The following is a 19,079-nucleotide window of genomic DNA, read 5'->3' as shown; positions in this document are numbered from 1 at the left end:
CCACTATGAAGTATGATTTATAAAAAGAGGCAAGTTTTTGTGATGTTTTATTCATTGGTTTTAAATGTCACCTGCCTTGATTCATAACATTGATGTCCCTTAAATGGATTTCCTTTTTTTTTTTTTTTCTTCAGCCATCTGCCAAGAATTTTTAAAGCTCTGCTAATGGTTTGTGTTTCTTTTAAGCATTACCTTTTCAGCATATTTAGTGTGTTCTTCCCAGCAAATACTTTTAACTTGTGACATCTTTATTAAGGAAAAATGGTTCATTTTGTCACCTTGTACTCAAACATACAGTCACTTTAAAAATAAGCCCAGGAATAGTTTGTTTATCTCTTTTATTGCTTGTTAAATGGTTTTGAATCTTCTGTAGCATACACATGCAGAAGGCACTCTGAACCTTACTGCAGACTTCATTGAATTCATGGGTGCTTCAAACCCCCAATTTGATTTACAGCAAGCTCCACGTATGTAGGTTTTATAAACCTTTCTAAATTCCCTTTATAACAACAGGAGCCAAAAAACCCTGAGAAGATACCACACTTGTTTTTTAAATTTGTTAGCAACATTTGAAATTGAAAAAGGCAGTTCAGTGGCTTGACTCCTGTCTGCTGTGGAAGAGAATGGATTTCTGCTCCCTTCCATTGGTAACAGGGTCATTGCTCACCACCTGCTTTCACTTTTGTGCATACTGACATTGATTGCAAAGCACTTACTGCCACAATGTGCTGTCAAAATTTCCTTTTTTGCTATATTGTTGTATATAGCAGGCCTTCTGTGACATAAGGCTTTTAAAAGAAACTTGCAGTGAGTGGGAAGTAAAATGAGTTGCTGCTGTTTGTGTTGAACTGCTTAGGTTATAGCCCTTAACGGAGACTGGAATAATGTAACCTGGAATCAACTTTGTGTGAGAGCATTCAGACTTGTAAACTCACCATCCTGGCCTGTCTTGGAGGCCCCTTTCTTAGCGCAGCATTTAATCAGCTGAGACATTGACTGAAAGTTTTGTGGACAAACTAACAGAACTTCAGCCAGAGTCTTTGATCGCTGGATTTGTTCCACTGCTGCTGTACGTTTAAGGTCAGGCTGCAACGTGCGTTTCTGCTTTGGGAGAAAGGGAAGAGGAATTAATAATTGAAGGTGTGATGTTGGAAAAACCTCTAAGCATGCTAAATTCTTTAGAAAACCTGTTTGAGCCTTGTTATGCCTCGAGATCTGTTTTCAAGGCTGGGTGTGTTCTTGGCACAGCATCTCCCTTAAAGAAAGAACATTGCTGCTCAAACGAGATCTATTTGAAATGCTTCTGAAATCTTCTTGCAACTCATCTGTCAGTACCAATGTTTGTAAAGGGTAATGGAGCTTAAAAAGACAAGCTTCTCCAGGTTTTTCTCATCTGTAGCAAGAAGGGCTCCTTTTGGGGACTCTTTGCCTAATATAGCTGCTCTGGATTGCCTCTCAGAGGACAGAGTCTCTGGACCATAAGGGAAAAGCCTGGGGACAAAGTCTCTGTCAAGCCTCTGTGAATACTTTCCAATGGACAGAGCCTCCTCCGGAAAAGTGCCTGCAGTGATGTGCTGTGGAGGAGCAAAGTTATCCCCGCTCCGACTTCCGGACTTGGTGCATTTGCCTTTGTGCACCCTCCTCTTCTATAACCAAAACTTTCAGAAAAATCTAGGTGTTGCTTATTGCCAGTGTGTAATTTCTGGATGTCTCCCTGCTTACCTCACCAGGCACTCATCCCTTTGCAGAGGGGAGTTTCATCATGTTTGAAGTCTTGCTCATACAGAGAAGGCAGTGAAGTTTGCCGTTGGCTGCAGCTGCTTCCAACAGCCAGGGTGTCCTGGGAGGTTTGCCTTGGCTCTTCCTTTGGTAACCTCAGTAGCCAGATAGCTTCAGAACCCAAGCTTTGACCTTCAAGGAAGAGGAAGAAAGAATGGCTTAATAGATGAAGACTGATATAGTCTGAAAGGAATATTATTCAGAAATTAATTGTTTAATTCCTTCTTGTTTTGGGTCTTGCCATCAGTCAGGATCATTATAAATAGATGGCCAAGTAATAGTGAACAGTTGGGAAAACCTTGCATGGTCAGGCATGGATTTTATGGAGATGGTTCACTGGGGAACTGTCTGAAAAAATATTTGTCTCAGGGATATTAAACATATGCCCCCGGTTTTAAAGATGACAGCCTCTCCCATGGTCATGCAGCTTTTCAATTTTTCAAAATGCCCTGGAAATCTTTGTAATTCAGTCTTCCCTCAGAAAGCTTTTAATTCTCTCTGCCACCTTCCTTGCCCTCAAATTGCAGCTATTGCTTCCTTTCCCTTAGTGAAGGAAGGGAGGCAGAGCAGCGTTGGACGGGGTTTTGTGATGAGCCTCACTTTTGGGTGCGCGAGGTAGGGAACTGGAAACAAACTCCCTTAGCAGCTCCCCTGGAGTCAGAAATAAACTGGGAGACTAAGGCTCAAATTAAAAATACTTGTTGAATAAATCTTAAGATTAGATTTAAACAACTTTGGTCTGTCTATAATGGCTGCTTGCCATGGATGATACAGTCTTAAGCCTTTGAAACTGAAACTGTGTGTCTTAAGACTTTGTTGTGCATTGCAGATGTAAGTGTGTGAAGTCTTCAGATAAGTTAATGATGCTAATACACCAGTAGCAAACTTCTCACTCCACGTTATTAACGGAGGACTATATTCACTTACTAATTTAATGTTAACTAATTGGTTGCTACTTCAGTTACACTTTTGTTTCATGGTAATAGTACACAGAGCGATATTATGTGACTCGTACTCCAGGTATTCTTACTTTTACTTCTTCAGGAGTTCTGCTTTATTCAGGGTAAGTGATCCTGAGTAAATAATTTAATTGTTCGTCCTTAAGTGAGTAGAGCCCCTAGGAGCAAGGGAGAGAGAGGAAAAGGGTACATTGGATTGAAAGGAAGCTCCATGACAGACCCACGTGCCCTTCCTAGCAGAACTTAATTAAACCTTTCGGATTTGTAGAAGATTTTATTTGGTTTAAAGGAATTGGCATTTTTGAACAGATTGCTATTTTTAAAAAAAAAAAGAAAAAAACCCAAGCTGGTCAGCTATATCCTTTACAATTCATTTGTGCAGCCAGGCAGATCTTAAAAGTTCATTGACATGATTTATTTCAGCATGTCCAGAAGTATTTTGGTACTCTTACTTAAGAAAATTAAAGTATAATCACTTAGAGAAGGAAAGAAAGACTCTGCTGAGTTTTTTCCTTAATCAAATCTCTAGCAAGCAAGTGTTTTTTATAAGTGATGCTCCCTTTTTGCTCTTTTTTTTTTTTTTTCCCTTTTTGCTTGCCCAGACAGGCTGACCTTTTAGCTTGGTTTCTAATTCAGTTACTGAAAAAAAAAAAAAACAGTGAGATAACTTGTCTTTGTGGTTTTAGGATTAGTAAGCCACTTTCTAAGTCCCTAAAGGATTTGAAGGTTTGGACTTCTTGAAGTTCAGTGCTGCTGAATAACACTGACACAATTTGTCATTTCCTTTGTTGAGATCAAGTGTGTACAGTACTTGGGATGATTTTGGAAGTGAATAACGTTATTCATACTCATAATTGATACTAAGGCTGAAAAAGGAAATTTAATCTGGAAGCTCAGAAGATTAAAATGCATTGTTCTCTTTTAAAAAAAAAAAACCCTTATTTTTAATGACCACTCGTATCAGTGAGTAGAGCTTTGGATGAGTTTTCTTCCCTAATATAACTTCTGTGCAACGCTGAGGGTAATGACAGTGTGCAGAGGTTGTATGGTTGTGCTGGCCATAACAACAAACCTTCCTGAGCCTTTTCAGGATTACAGTAAGGATTAATAAAGTGCAGTTCTTGGCTAAGAGCAGCTCAGGGATGCCAACGTTACTGATGCGGGCTACGGTGTTCCGGCAGCTGTGCTATCTTCTCTGCTCTGTGGGTAACCACTCCACGGTTATGTCTGGGTCACCGGAGTAGCCAGGGAGATCTGGATGTTTGCTGTAATCCTCTGAAATCGGTTTCTGTATTGGGAATTTTCTGACATCTTGCCAACTGCAAAGCTCCCCCCTGGCTCTTATGGGCTTTTGAGAAATGGGAGAGACACTTCCAAATTGTGAGGAGGGTGAAAGAGAGAAGATGCTTCTCAGCTGGTGAAGGAGCGGTTGTGTGTGGAAAGCAGGTACTTGCGTCTCTCCCATAGTGGTCACAGGAGTTAGCTACTGGAAGTATGCTTGAGGAAGGTCCTTGTTGAACGAGCAGAATCAAATGTTATGAGTGTCTGGGGTTTTTTACTTGTCTCATGCTAAAGGCATCCTTTTGCCTCAGCAGCCACCAATGAACGAGACTCTGTCAGTGAAGCGCTAGTGGTGCTGCGAGCAGCAGCGCCTCGAATAGAGGAACAGCTTCCTGAGAAGCCCATCAGGCCGTGATCGTGTGGCAGCTTGAGAGGAGCCCTGCTAAGTGCTTGCAAGATGCTACGGTGAAAAGAGAGGTCTTGGCAGTAGTCCTTCCTGCAGATTCAGGACAGAGGGAAGCTTCCAGTTCAGACGTGGTCTTCACAGTGTGTCTGGTAGGGAGCAGGGCAGGAAGGACAGTGGCACACATTGCTTTCTGGTAGTTCTGCAGGAATAGTACTGATACAGTGGTCTGGTGTCATACACCTTCATTTTAATCAAATAAGCAAAGCTACACAGAAAATAAGGACAGTCCTGACTGGCATTGTAGCAGTAAGGTGTTTCACTTTCAGTAGGCATAAAACTCCACAGCTGTGAAAGTAAGGTAGAGCTAGCCCAAACACATTGTCTGAGAAGCCCTGGGTCTCCTCCAATAAAGCTCTCTGTCAAAATACTTTTTTCCTATTCAGCTGGGGATCAAATGCTCTGTGTGTGTCTTTCCTCCACAAAAAGTGATGTTGCGATTGCGCTCATTTCACTGTTTCAGCTGCTTGACTTGCACTGGCTTAAGTTGACTTGGCCTCTGGAGCACATGCCCACCTAGTTGAAAGCTGAGTGTTATTTCTTCGTGGGAAGTTGTCTGCTGTCCGGGTGAGGTGGCCTGAAGCAGCTCTCCAGATGGGCACTGATCACAGATCCTGTTCACTTCCTTTGGGAAGTTCCAGCCACGGTGCTGTTTTGACTTGTGCTGGATGCTGCAGCCCATGATGTGTTTTGCTAGCACATGGCCTAAATAATTAAGATGCATTAAAAGCAGAAGCTTGTGCTGCTGAGACTTATTTTTCAAATCCTTTGAAAGATTAATACCTGTATTTTTAATCTTGCATGAAATCCCACAGTGAGTGGATTTCATCCACTGCTTTCATAACAGTGAGAAACTTCACTGCCATGCTAATGCTGAAAGGGGAGGGAAATCAAGACAATTAATGGTTTTGTAGGCACTGGATTTTCTTCTGATTTACTGTAGCCCCTCTGTAGTGTGGCTGCTTGACGGATTTGTGAAGTTGTAGGGACCTGACAATCATGATGAAAAGTGGGTGGTAAGTGCCTGTAGGTTCTGAGATTCTTGTGTCCCTTGCATTGGGCAACTTACAGTGAATAAATAGTTAATGCCTGCTCATACATTACATCGAGGCCTCCTTATGCTAGAAACATAAATGAGAGCAAGGCACTTAATTTTTAGATCCATGATTGAAAGTAGGCCAAATGGTATTGAGCCAGCATTTCAGGAAAAATGCTAAGGAAAAAAATGGCATGCTATTCCAACACCAATTTATATCACTGCTTTCGAGACCTGAAGTCTGGAGCATTGCTTAGCATGAGAAATCGCCCTCTGTGTTTAATTTTGCCCAGAGAAATTGAATGCTTTTTTTGCTGGTTTAAAAAAAGTGCCTAGTACTACTCAGTAATCTGTTCCTGAGAGTGTATTTGAGACAAGCCCTCAATTGATGCTGTGTTTAAGCAGTCTTTCAAGTCACAGAAGGCTAATTCCGGAATAACCTCAGTTCTTACACTTGTCAAAGCTCACATTCATGAATCCTTGAGATTTTACACCTTTCCCTAGCTCGTGGTCTTCTGTCACACCCATGCGCTCTCACACGCTGCGGACTGAGTTATGCTCCGGGGTGGTTGCTACAAATAGTTGCAGCAAGCGGCATCCGATGGGTGATGGCCTCCCAGAAATAAAACTCTCCTTGAGGAGGTGATAGAAGATGAGCTCAGAGGTTGAGTGGGATACGAATCAAACCGATCGGCAGGATCCTGGAGAGGAAGTGCAAGTGTGCCCTTGGTTTTATCAGAAGCGAAGCATCTTGATAGCATTGCTGATGGCCAAGGTTAAGTGAAGCAGAAGTTTAATTAGTCTCTTCCGTGAAGAGCCTCCCTTCCCGAAGGACACCTGAACACTTAATAGCCTGTTTGTAGGATTTCTTTTGTACTTCTCTCTGGTACGTAGCCACTTCTGGTGCCGAGTGTGATCATCAGTGGCCTCCTGTGAGGGGTTCAGCTGTGCTTCCATATAATTGCAGTCCCAGTTGGTTGGCTTGGTTTTGTTTTGTTTTTCCAAAGTAGCCTGTTGCTACTGTATCACAGCAGTGATATTTTTTTTCATTATCTCTGGCAGCAAATTCCTGTTTGGCATTTACTGTTTAGCGTAGCTTGGGTAACCTGATTTGAATAAAAACCTTTCTCAAGCCACGTTTAGGTTTTGCCTGTTGACATACACACCAGTGAATGAAGAGTCGTGCTCCCTACTAAGGATTCAAGGTGTCCTGGAGTTCCTTTGCGGGGCTTTCATCACTGGGCATGCAGTCAAGAACTGATCGATTGCAGCATGAAACTAGGCAGAAAAGGAAGACATAACAATAAAAGCTATGCTAAATAGACAATTAATTTGTTTTTTTCTTCAGTTCCCATCTAGCTTGTATCTTTTCCACTAAGAATTTGTTTCCCTGTGTAGCGTGGGAAGCTGCAATTTTATTACTTCTGTATTTTAGTCTTCAAACTCCCACTGCCCGTTATGAAGCGATAATTGCTGAAGCCAGTTTTTCTAAAGGCTATTTAAAACTTAAAAGTTTGACATCGAGTTGTGTGGAGCAGTAAATGCCACCTGGAAAATCTGGGCTAAAGACAGAGTGGTCGCTGCAGCTGGATGTTTCCTTTCTAAAAAGCACCAGGCTATTGGTGGTAAAGGTGGGAGGATACTCAGGAAATACTTTGTGTGAGCATGTGGAAGACAAGGGTTCAAACTCACAGAAATTGTGGTGGAAAGCACAAGGAAGCAAAGAACAACTTCCTAATTTTATGTGTAAGGTTTGCTGTAGTACCAAGACCTGAAAATATCCTCCTTCTGCAAAACTGTTCAAACACTTCCACCATGAGGAAAATAACCCCTTCTCACCAATGTCATATATATTCCTGTTTTGTTCCAGAAGTCAGGACCTGTCTGCAGATTTGAAAGATGATGGTGGAAGAACTGCATCCCCTCTGTGGAGATGGAGGGGTTCACGTTTAGCGCACGCTTCAGGGCTTCCAAGAGAATATTTAAAAACAAAGCCCAGATAGCGTGAAATGTTGCAAAGATGCAAAGAAAAGGCTTTGTGCTAAATCTAGGGATCAGATTCAGTGTCAGCAAGTAAAAATAAAGTTGTGGGAGGAGTATGTTTTTCACTTGCCCCAAGATAATATTTTTTTATCCCTGTGCAGCTGGTGAGTTAGTGCTCTGCCGAAAGTCTTTGTTGGGGGAGAAATGTGTGAAAGCTGCTGGGAAACAGCTCGTTTCTATTTGATGCTTGTAATTCATGCAACAAGGGCATTTTACTGGCAGTGCTTTTGGTAGAGGAACAAATAAGAATGCTAGCTGAAGTGACTCAGGGATTACTGGAGGATATCGTATTTATGTCTGTAGTGCAGACCAGTCCGAGCCAGTGGTGACCTTGTGCTACTGAAGGGCTGTTTGAAGGACCGGAGCAGTATGCGAGATCCCGTACTGGTCAAGCTACAGACCCTGCTGTAGGAAGACCAGACACGGGTGCTCTTCAGTGTGAGGACTGTGGATACCAAGAGACCTGTGATAAATCATTTCCATCAGCTTCCAACTCAAAAAGTTTCCACTGTTTGGGTTTTTTGTTTGTTTTTCTTGGGGACTGCAGAGGGACTGAGCTAATTCTCTTGGCTTTGTGTTTTACAGTAGATCTTGTGTAAAATGTAAATCTGGCATGGTCTGTTTAAAAATCCAGTGGCAGATTTTTAGACTGCCTCGTGCTCAGGACAAAACTGCATGGTGCTCAGACTGTGTTGCCCTTGAATATCAAACCTGTGGCTGTATCTAACACGTCTGCAGAGAACCTTTATTTATTCTCCTTTTGCTGCTTAGATTAATTTACATTCAGTAGAATATTATGTTGCACTGACACTTTACCTGACTGCAACAAATGGAAGTGTTTGAGGTTTTTTTCCCTATTTTTAAAACGCTGATTTGAAAGGAAGGTAACTCAGAAGCCGTCTGCTGAGGTGCACGTTGCACAGAGGAGTAGTCATCCACGAGTCTGTCTGAAACACTGGCAAAGGGATGTCATGAACAGCTCATGAATCTTCTCCTTGAGGAAGAAATTGTGTATCAAATGGTCTGTTCCCGATTTGTCCGTCATTACTGTATGTGCAAGGAAAGGCCGTAGGTTATGTCCTTCTGAAGGAGGTAATTATGTATGTCCTTCTGAATTAGATAGTAGAAACCATCAGCGCAGTAAAAGAAGATGTTGCTGTCAGTGGTGTCTGCAGCCTGAAGAACAACCAACAGTGTGCATGGCTGTGGCTGAGAGGCTTTCAGGTGAACTTGCACCTCTGACATTTGTCTTCAGTTGGGCGTTTTTACAAGGTTAAGATTGTTCTCAAAACCTTGAGTAAAAATGCAGCTGTTAATCAAGTGGTTAAAAATCAGCTTTCTGCACGTACAAACTGCTTGAACAGTTCCACTGTGCTGCCGCCTCTTCCTCTTGAAAGATGCATTTGACCAAGCTTAGAACAAGTATTTTGTATCAATCTTTATGTTTGAAATTAGATTCCTTCAGTTAAGTTTGCCTTCGCTATTTGATCGCTGTGGACAAAAATAGATAGCTTCTGCAAAGACACTTTGAGTTCTTACAACAGAATTGCTGAGGAGAAGTGAGGAGAGGAATGGGACTGCCCGTGGCTAAAACCGGCTCTAATTGCAGCCGTTCGGTGCTGTGACTTTACCCTGAGTAACCATCTGTCAGGAGATGCTCTGTCCTTCTCCTTCTTTTCTTATTTTGCTTCTGGCGTTTCTCTGAGAGAATAATGTCGGTATCCCGGGAGCCTGCCACTGCAGAGACAGATATGCTAGACTTTAAAAACTTCATTTCTGGGAGAAAGTCTGTCTGTGGCATTGACTTACAATGAAATGCCACACAGCAAAGTGAAATGGAGGCCATGATGTTTTGAACAGTTCTCTTTTTCCTTTAAAGATACGTGTGCAAGGGGAAGGACAAGCTGAGTGACAGCCCAGCCCAGGTCCAGGGCTCGTGTTGTCACAGGTCTGAAGCACAGTGGGAGTGGAAGGCTGGCCAAACGCTTGGCTCTCATTTCTTAGTAGCTGGACTCCTGTCAGTCTCTCATCCGCTCATCTGTGGTGAGCAGTCACGTTCTGGACCTTTTATCAGTGTTGCCCTTTGGCTTCTTTGCCTCTTTTAGGCGTAGCATGGCATTTGCAGTCATGCTGGTGTTATTCCAGATGAAACCTCTGTAATTAGTTCACTCTCATCAACATGCAGCATTGCGCACAGAATGTGTTGCTGTGCTCTTAGATCTTTGCACTGCGTCGACTTGCCTCTCTTCCTTCTCCCACCATCCCTGTTCTGTTTAACCCGTGATCGGTCTCCTGAAGAAGCTACTTTGTTCTGCATCTCCCATCTGCGCAGGTAACCCACTTCCAGTTGGTTCTTATTAATGTCTGTCTGTAGGCTCTCGCCCACTCGACTCAGCTGTACCTGAAGCGTCTCCCGTACTGTCAGCCATCTGTCCTGACAAGCACACAGTCCCAGGAATTGTCAGAGCCGTTGCGTCCCTTGGCAAGCAGTTGCTTACAGTCAGCAGAAAGACTTTGTGTGTCACTGTCCATGGAGGATGTCCCGTGATGCTAGATCGTGTTCAAGAACATCCACAGGGCAGCTGCTGCTTCTTACTGCCGTGTTCTCAGGTTCTGGAGAGACCGTGGCTGTAAATCTGCTCTGCCCCCTGGCCCGCCAGCTCTGGTGACTTGTTTCTGGCTGTAAGCAGCACCCAGCACTTCGGGAGGACGATGGAGAAGGCTTGAAGGGCGTCCATGGAAGATTGCAGCCCCAGGATGATTTCTGACACCTGGTAGTTGACTTCAGCTGTGAGTGAGGTAGTTTAGATCCGTTCCAAACTCTTGTTTAGTATTCTAGCGCTGGGTGCTCTGTGAGAGCTGACAGCCACTTGAGCCAATATAGCTGCTTAGTGTATAAGTTCAGTACTTGAATTAATGTTTTCTTCTTTTTTTTTTTTTTTATCTTTATTTGATTGTTCAATTCCCTGGACTGTGAGGAAGGGGAATGTTGAATAATTACCTGCTCTGTAATAAATTAGTGTGAAAAGGAGACTGGTGCCATGCATCAGCTTAAACTGCTGTCTGGTAAAGTTGCATTAATGTGTATAAATAATGTATATCTTTATGGAGGAAGTGCTTTGTCTTTCTAATGAACAGTTGGCTGATTGGAGAGGCTGAAAGACTGCATACCCTTGCTAAAAAGGTTTTGTTTCACTTGTGCCTAGATTATTAAAGTGGATTTGTGATCCTGTAACTGCAAGTAGGAAGTATCTTATTTAGTGGAATATGCTAAAGAATTTCAAAAGATCTTGTGAGAAAGCAGCCAACAGGTGACCTTGTGGTTTAGGGACTGGTGTCTTCCACCTCAGGAAGACGGATCAGGATTTCTAGATTTTAGTATTTACGTATGTTTTAAGGACTGATGCAAACTATGTAACTGCCGTTCAACAGCCAGTAATTCAGTTGTTGCCTTGTAACAGGCAGCAAGCATTTCACTCTGTGTTTTGGGTGAGAAATGGCTTGAAGAATAACCATGATAGATGACTAGTCATAGAATCACAGAATGGTTTGGGTTGGAAGCGACCTTCAAAGGCCACCCCATCCAACCCCCCTGCAAGGAGCAGGGACATCTCCAACCAGATCAGGTTGCTCAGAGCCCCGTCCAGCCTGGCCTGGAATGTTTCCAGGGATGGGGCACCCACCACCTCTCTGGGTGACCTGGGCCAGTGCTCCACCACCCTCAGTGTAAAAAACTTTTTTTAATCAGCAGCTAAACTACGACAGCAGTGTCACTTGCATTTAACTGAAGTAAAGATAAGTCACTCAGTTATGAGGCTTGAAAGTCTAAAAATTGACAATTCTTTGTTCACAAAAAAAAAAAAAACCAACCAAAATTATTTTGCGTGTTCTGTTTCTGTGGAAAACTGGAGGTGGTCAGTGAAAGCAGGTGGAGCAAGCAGTCATTCCCATCCTGCTGCAGCGGCTGTAAAAGTGTCTCCTATGTGTTTCTGGGGGTTGCTTAGTCTTGGATGGGAACACTTGGAGCACTTCCAGTGTCCATATTTTTTAACATTATCCTAAAATCCTGTCTGTTCCACAGGTCCTAATATAATATTATGTAAAGGGACAGTCCAGACTGTCCCAAGCCGCACTTGGCATCTCAAATCACAGAATAAAACTTTGCCGTGCCAGTTCCCAGCAAATTGCCGCACACCAGAGAGCCGATTAAACAAAGGGCAGGCAGAGAGGGAATTGAGTGAAGGGAAGCTTGTCCAGACCAGCCTGACATCTTCACGTGTACAGTAAAATACAAATTGTGCTTGCATATTGTACCAGTGGGAGGCTGACCCGAAGCGACCTGTTGTGTGTGTTCTGGGATTTGTAGCTTGGAGGAGTCTGAGTTCCTCACCGTGACTGAGGTTCAGCCTGACTGTACGTAAATGTTGTGGTGTTTGTTTTTCCCAAAGGCAAGGTTTGCCAATGATTTGTTTTCCTTCCTATTCCCTTCTGTCTCCTCCTGTCACATAGCAGGAGGAAGTTTAGTTGCAAAGAAAGGAGAGAGGGACAGAACTTTGCTTCTGTTCCGTTTCAATACGGTATTTCTGTCCTAAGCCTGCAAAGCGAAGTGTTAGTGAAACAACTCAATGGGGGAAACGTTTCACTGGTGGTTTTGTGACAGCACTCAGGCTGTCACAAACAGAGCATGTAATGTATCTGTAAAATGAGCAAAAGCAGCCCAGTATGCTGAGACTCATGCTGGTCTCACTGAGAGAGGAGCCCAGCAGCCTGAAGCAGAACTCTTCCACCTTCTCCTACTGGAAAACACGTTGTCCCCATCAGACGGGCAGCAAAATTCCTGCAGAGGTATGGATGGTGGCTGTACTGGTGCCGATGTCTGTTCTTCTTTTGTCTCCCTGCTAGCTAAAGACTTGGAGTGTTGATGAACTTCAGAGGAGGCTCTCGGCCCTGGACCCCATGATGGAGCAGGAGATTGAAGAAATCCGCCAGAAGTACCAGTCAAAGCGACAGCCGATCCTCGATGCCATCGAAGCCAAGAAGCGGCGGCAGCAGAACTTCTGAGCCGCTGGTAGAATGTCCTTCCATCCTCAAACAATCAGCTCCTTGCTTTTATGACTACTAAACAGATTGATTTCTATTGAAATATGCTAGCAAAATAGAGGGCAATACTTCTGCTCGTTTATTTTTCCATAGCACCTTTATGAACTCAGGAATGCCATTAAGTGGAAAATCCTGATGGTATGTTTTAATGTTAGACGTATATTTAAAACATTGTTCCGAAGGAGTTTTGTTACTGGTTTTAGGGGGATTGTTTTTAAATCGGAGGAACAGATAGAAATAGGCTAATGAAAGTTGGCTCACTCCCTTTTCAACTGAACTTTCAGGAGTCCCTTTTGTTTTAAGTTAATACGGATCGTGGTATTTAAGGGCTCATCTTTTGTGGTTTTTGTTTTTGTTTTTCTTTGTGAATGCACAGACTCAATTTCAAGCTATTAACTCTTACCTTTCTACTGTTAAGGTACTGATAAGTTTTAGGTCACTGAAGAGAGCAGGTGAGAACGTGTACAAACTGTTCCAGCCTCTCGAAAGAAACATAAATCTCGTTTTTTAAAAAGCCTGTAATAAGCCCCATGCCTTACACTGTGTGCTTTAAGCAAGTGTGCTTTCTTCAAGACCTCATTTTTGCCCTCTTTTTGTGTACTTTCTGAATTAATACGAGTAGATAAAGCATGTTGTGCCTCCATCAGAAATTCCATTCTGCAATTTAAAATCCACACCGACTTAAAACCAAAAGCCAATCAGTGATCCAATTCCCCTTTGTCTGTCTTTGGAAATGTCCTTCAGGGAGACCCTGCTGGCAGTGGAGTACGGGAGAAGGAAACGGTATTCGGATGGGTGGAAGTTGTGTGAACCTCTCTCAGGAATTAGGTACTTCTGCTGTGTCTGAGAGGACTTAATCTCCACAGTTTGTGATATATTTTATAGGCTTCGTTTCAGATTTACATCTTTAGATGCTTGAATAAAAACTCAGTTTCACAATCCTTCACATTTCCGCAAGGTTTAGCACATCAGAAAAGTTAAACTGAAAGTAAAGACTTTGTTGAATTAACAAAGATTTGTATTTATAGTGGTGGAGCGAAGGCAGAGCTGATCTGGACGAGAAGACAATTACTGATGTCCTGGTGGAAGATATTCAGTCTCTTCCAGTTCCTCTTGTGTTCTTTCTTTAAATTTCCCTGCCGTTCCTGCCCAGTGTAGCTCAATCGACAAAAACGCCTCAGCGCGTACAATCACTGTGAGGATGGTGCAATGAACTCACACCGGTAGCGTGGAGGGTAAAACAGAAGAAGCAAAGAGCCTGGTTTGCAGGGCAGAGACCAAGCGATGCCTCTGCCCCATGGGCTGTAACAGCAGAGTTGTGTAGTTTTAGGCAGATCTAGTATATGATGAAATATTTGGACAGAGTGAGTATTTCTACCAATTTATTTTTATTATGCTCTGATAGAGGGAATAGTTTCCCTGTCATTCTTCTGAAATAGGCCTTGGTACATCACCTAGATGATTAAATAGCAGTGTCTCCTGAATCAAATGCTGCTAGAGAGGTGAAGTGTTCATTTCATGCCGCCGTAGGCTCTTTTTCCCCCCTCCCTGGAGCTGTCTCTTGTCTGCTGTTAACAGATACACTCCATTGCTGTGAAAGGAACCAAGCCATTCTTACCCCCTCTGCAGATCTGGTTGCACGGGTTTGTCTCAGTTTGGTACACAGTGTGAACACAGCTGTTTCGGAGATCAGCAACCCAGCTGTCCCTAAGGGAAAAGGGAGGCAGCGAGCAGTGGATCTGGGATGCTAAAGGAAGAGTACGTCCTGGGATAACCGGCTGTTTGATAGCCTCACTTATTGGGAAAGCTTTGAATTAGGAATTATTCATGAGCACCCTTTGCATCAAAGAAACTCCCACAACTTAGGAAGGTCGAGTGTTGACCTTGTATTAGTCACTGGGATGGACCTGGCCCAACAGCCCTGGTGTGACAGACGTGGACGTGTGACACGGTAAATGGTGCACTGCTTGTGTGCGGCGTGGAGCAAGCAGATTCTGCTGGGAGTAGCTTTACCTCTGCACTGCCCGTGTAGGTGACTTTCTAGTGATGGGAGGGCATTAGAAACCCCAAGTTTTAGGTGAGACACCACAGGGTGGTGTCTTTTACAGAATATGCAACCTGTGAGTGCTGTTAACTGAATGTAAGCTCTCTTGAAATACTCTGCTTTGCTGATGTGATTGTCTTAAAATACAGCAAACAAACCAAAATAAGTAAAACTGGTCCAATGGCTTAACTGTCTTTGAACCTTTCTTAAATGCTTGCAGTGGCTGAGACTCGATGATGTTTCTTGCACTTGGAGCTCTAATGCAGAGGAATTATTTTCTCTTTCACTGATTTTTTCAATCTGTTAGAGAAAATAATTCCCTTTTTGGTCCTTTTGTAGAGTCTCTGGGGGCATAGTACCTCCTCACTTCCAAGTCCTCCAGGCTAAGACCAGGGCCCGTACCGTAAGGGAGAGCTGTACCGACAAAGTTTGGGGTTTTTTTAAGCAAAAAGCTTGCTTAATTGTGAAGCTGCGTTCGTGTGCTCCTTGGGTCCATCTGCATTGCTGAAAGTGTTCTGGACAAACCATTGTCTTTGCTTCTAAAACCCAGACATACTGATGATGTCAGTCATGTGAGACTTAAAAATGTGAAGTTTGTAGCTTTAACTTTTTTTGTAACAAAGCAATTAGCGACACTGGCATAAAGTGCTGACTTGAAATGCTATTTTGTAAGATCTGGCTGTTTGTATATAATAGTGTTGGGTCATTACTTTGTATATGTATGGAATAGTAACTTTTATTGCATTCCTCTGAGTTTGATACAGGAGATTTTGTTGGATCTTTCTCAAATATCTTGCCTTATTTGTTCCAAGGGGCAAATAAACTGTCCTTACCTGGAAGCATCAGTGTCGTGACTCGTATTTGTGCATTAAATACTCTGGTGCATTACTGCTTATCAGGACACGTTTTGACATGGTGTGCCTCTGGTCAACCAGTGCTGGGTTAAATTCTGGAGGAGCATACAGGCTTTAATAAGCACAAGCAGTAAACATGTCAGATACACTTTTCTGCACCTCAGGGAGAGATGTGCTTCCGTTCAGGGGGTGGCTGCGCGTGCCGCCAGCTCTGTGGCGGCTGAGGAGGACACGTGGTGGAAGTTCAGGCTGTTTCCCCGCAGCGAGGAGCGTTGCTTCTGGAGCTGCAGTACCAGGGGAGGCGCGTTTGCCCCGAGAGGTGCCCTGGCAGATGGGGACAGTGAACTCTGCTGTAGGTACCTGCTATCTCTGCTTTGTTGTTTCACGCTGCAGCAACTTTCCTGAGCCTGCAGTCAGGTTTGGGACTGGGTCTGTATCGATTTATCCACCTTCCTACACAACAGGTGAGGCTAGAGGCTCACTTGCCTAATTCGGGCTGACTTGCTGCACTTTCAGCTTTCTAGCCTGGAAAAAGATGAAGTTGACAGTGAGTGGGTGCTGCCTTCCAACGGTGAACTGCTGGCTTCTCTGTGGTTTCCCTGAGCAGTTACTAAATCTGTCCTGAAGGGATGACTAACTGAAGCGGAGACAGAATTCATTCAGGAGTCAGCTTTGGTTAGCAATCCCGGAAGAAACGAAATAGAGCTGAGCTTTTAAATGTTAGGAAGGAGTGTGGAAATCAAGGGGAAGGAGACGACTGTGGGCATTTCTAGTAACTGGGAAAGCCTGGAGCCCTTGGATGTTCTCAGCAGCATTACCAGGAGAGCGTGGAGCCCCAGCACGAAGGGAGTGTTGTACTCCCAGTGCGGCAGCAGCACTGCAGCCGTACCGCGGCAGTGTTCGTGTGCTGGGAGCAGTGCACCTGCTGCACAGATATTAATGCATATAACTAACAAAACCCACACTGACAGGTAACTTTGAGCTGGGGCCAGGTTTTTATCCCCCATAGCGGGGAAAGTCAACTTTCCACGAAACCCATAGCACCAGCAGTTTTCTCCTCCTCCCATAGTAACTACCAGTGCTGAGGCAGAGATGTTGCTGTGCCGGTGTCCTTTACGCCCAGCCACTCTTTCTTACACCCTCGTTTTGTCCCGTTTCCTCCTGTCCACGGGCCAAAGGAGTCTGAGCACGTGCTTTTGATGAGTGCTTTGCGTGTTGGCTGACAGCCCGAGCTTGAGAGTTGACAATTTTTCATTGCATTAATCACTCTGGCAAAATTTTAGAGAGTCAAACCGGGAAACACCCATCAGCTCTTTCCAGAGTGAAAGTGACTTAATTGCCCTTTAATTTAAGAATCCAGGAAGACAGCCAACTTGTTTAAGAACTTTAAAACAACTCAGTTCCATCTACGAAGCACAGTCTGTTCTGCTCCCCTCTAGGCTGTCGCTATTAAAATCAATACAGTGCTGGAAGCGGGGGGAGCCCGGAGTCCCTGAATCCCATCTGGAATCCCTGAATCCCATCCGGGGTGGTCGCAGCAGCGGAACAGCCTCCTGCAGACCTGACTCTGCACAACCAGCGGACAGCTGAGCTGTAGGGTGGCCTTTCCTCAGCCCCGAGAGGCTGACAAGCTCTGGCCTGTCGCTCCGTGACCACACAGAGGATGATCTCGAAACAAAGGCGCAGGGCAGTTTTTCCGCTCTGCTGCTCTCACCAGGTTCGAGGTCTGGATGTGAACATGCATGGCTGGTGCTGTGCTTCCCTGCACGCCTGACCTGTGTTTTTCATTTCCTGAAATTGTCTGACCTGTCTAGGCATACTTGGTTAGCTTGATTTCACCCTTCAAGGCTGTTCAGTTCACTATCTCAAACGGTTGGAACAAAAGCCTTGAGTTTGTGTTTCCTACAGCGAAGTATCGTAGCTACGGGCCAGATAAAGGCTAAAGCGAACCCGTGAGTATATGCAGACCTGGGGGCTTCCTACCCGGAGAAAGTTTTAGCATAATTTTGTTTAAAAAAATGGAATTACACACTGTTGTCTTTACTGCTCTCCATACATAGTTCAGCAAATACAGGAATTACAAGTAATGCTGATTTAACATTTAACGTCTAAATACTCAAGCAGTCAGCTCTGATTTTTGATTCCCTGAACTGGGATCAGCAGGGCTGTAGGAGAGATCCCAGAAACGCTGCTGGTGAGGAGTCTTTCCTTCCTACGGATAAAGCCCTGTAAAATCTCCGGGATTTCCAATAACAGCCGAGTGCACCAACCACGCTCAGGGTCACCACACATCTGGAAGTTGGTAAAGAAGTTTTAAGCGAAAGTAATGTTTGCTTTGTCTCTTTGAGCAGAGCTGTCTAATTCTCAGCTGCATGAAACAGCTTAATAAGGTCACTCCTTAATTGTCATTCCCTGGAGGCAAGAGTTAGTCTTTCATCAATCATTTTGTGAGGGTGGAGAGCGGCTTTTGTAGAAATAACGTGATAAAGTGTTTAATTGATTTCCCCGCTGTACCCAATAAAAATGCAGTCACTCTCTGGAAAACTGATTAGGGGTTAAGAAAAGAACATGAATTTCCTACTTGCCTTAGAAATACTGAGTTAGACCAGTCCTGGCAACCCAGAGTGTCTTGGTAACACGAACGTGGGCTGTGATCACCCACTCCCCTGGTGCTGGGCACCTTTCTGCGCCCTCCTCCCTGCGAACTCCTCCCTGCTCCGCAGAACCCGAGCTCTGCTAGATCTGCCGGCACAGCAGTGGGAGGATTTTCCTGGTGCAGTTACTCATAGCCATACAAATCCTAATGTCTTCGCAGAGAGCAGGAGGCTAAAAAAAGAAAACAGCTTTTGTGGCTTTCCCAACCCCAAGCCTGGAGCAACCCCAGCCCCTCTCCGAGGGCAGCCGTCGTTGCAGCACGGCAGAGGGGCTCACAGGGGGCCCTGCCTTGCTTTTAACCCCCAAGTTAGGGGAGCTTTTGCCTTGAAAAGATTAACAGCGTGTGGAATTTTTTTTTAAATGGAAAAACTCTCAAAGGAATAAAGATTAAACTCTATTTTAATCGTCCCCTCCTATCACATCTAGCGGAGGAAGGCACTTGACGCAGGGAGAGCAGCACTAAGTCTTTCCCTCCCCTGCAGACAGGCAGCCCAGAGACACCCCCCTCATTTCAGAGCATCAGAGGCCACTTGCAGCGTCAGGAGCGAGCTCAGCCTTTTATGCCTTCAGGATAAAGGAGGATAAAGCCCAGGCAGCATCAGAGCACAAGCTACACCCCCTGGAACAGAGGAGAGCCGGCTCCCAAAGAGCAGCCACCCCCTTGAAGTAGCTGGACATGCTGGGGAGATACCTCTGGAGAGGAAATTGGTGCTGGGCGTGCTGAGGGTGGCTGGAGATGCTGCTCCTTGCGTGCTCAGCTCTGTCTGGGGGCTTCAACCCTCTGCAAGTGCAAAGGTTGTTTCCTCAGGCAGCCTGGTGCTGTCCTTAGAGCTCTCCTAAACCTCCCAAGGGGCTCCTTCCAAGC

The 19,079-nt window shown here is 44.5% G+C and overlaps 1 protein-coding gene across 4 annotated transcripts in view; it reads left to right on the top strand.

The window, feature by feature from the left end:
* The window catches only part of STK4 (serine/threonine kinase 4), a 50,204-nt gene extending 31,593 nt beyond the window's left edge, over positions 1-18,611 (top strand). For 3 of the 4 annotated variants that reach the window (XM_086760319.1, XM_086760322.1, XM_086760323.1), the window contains one exon: positions 12,464-15,544. In XM_086760319.1, the coding sequence (XP_086616445.1) occupies positions 12,464-12,622 (159 nt within the window). In that variant the 3' untranslated portion in view covers positions 12,623-15,544. Of the gene's footprint in view, positions 1-12,463; positions 15,545-16,998 lie in introns of those variants that run through there. The other variant, XM_086760321.1, reaches the window with a different exon arrangement.
* The last annotated feature ends 468 nt before the right edge of the window (positions 18,612-19,079 follow it).

This window comes from Chlamydotis macqueenii, chromosome 16, assembly GCF_036417535.1.
Source record: "Chlamydotis macqueenii isolate bChlMac1 chromosome 16, bChlMac1.mat, whole genome shotgun sequence".
NCBI lineage: Eukaryota > Metazoa > Chordata > Aves > Otidiformes > Otididae > Chlamydotis > Chlamydotis macqueenii.
This window is presented reverse-complemented; position numbering and strand designations above follow the sequence as displayed.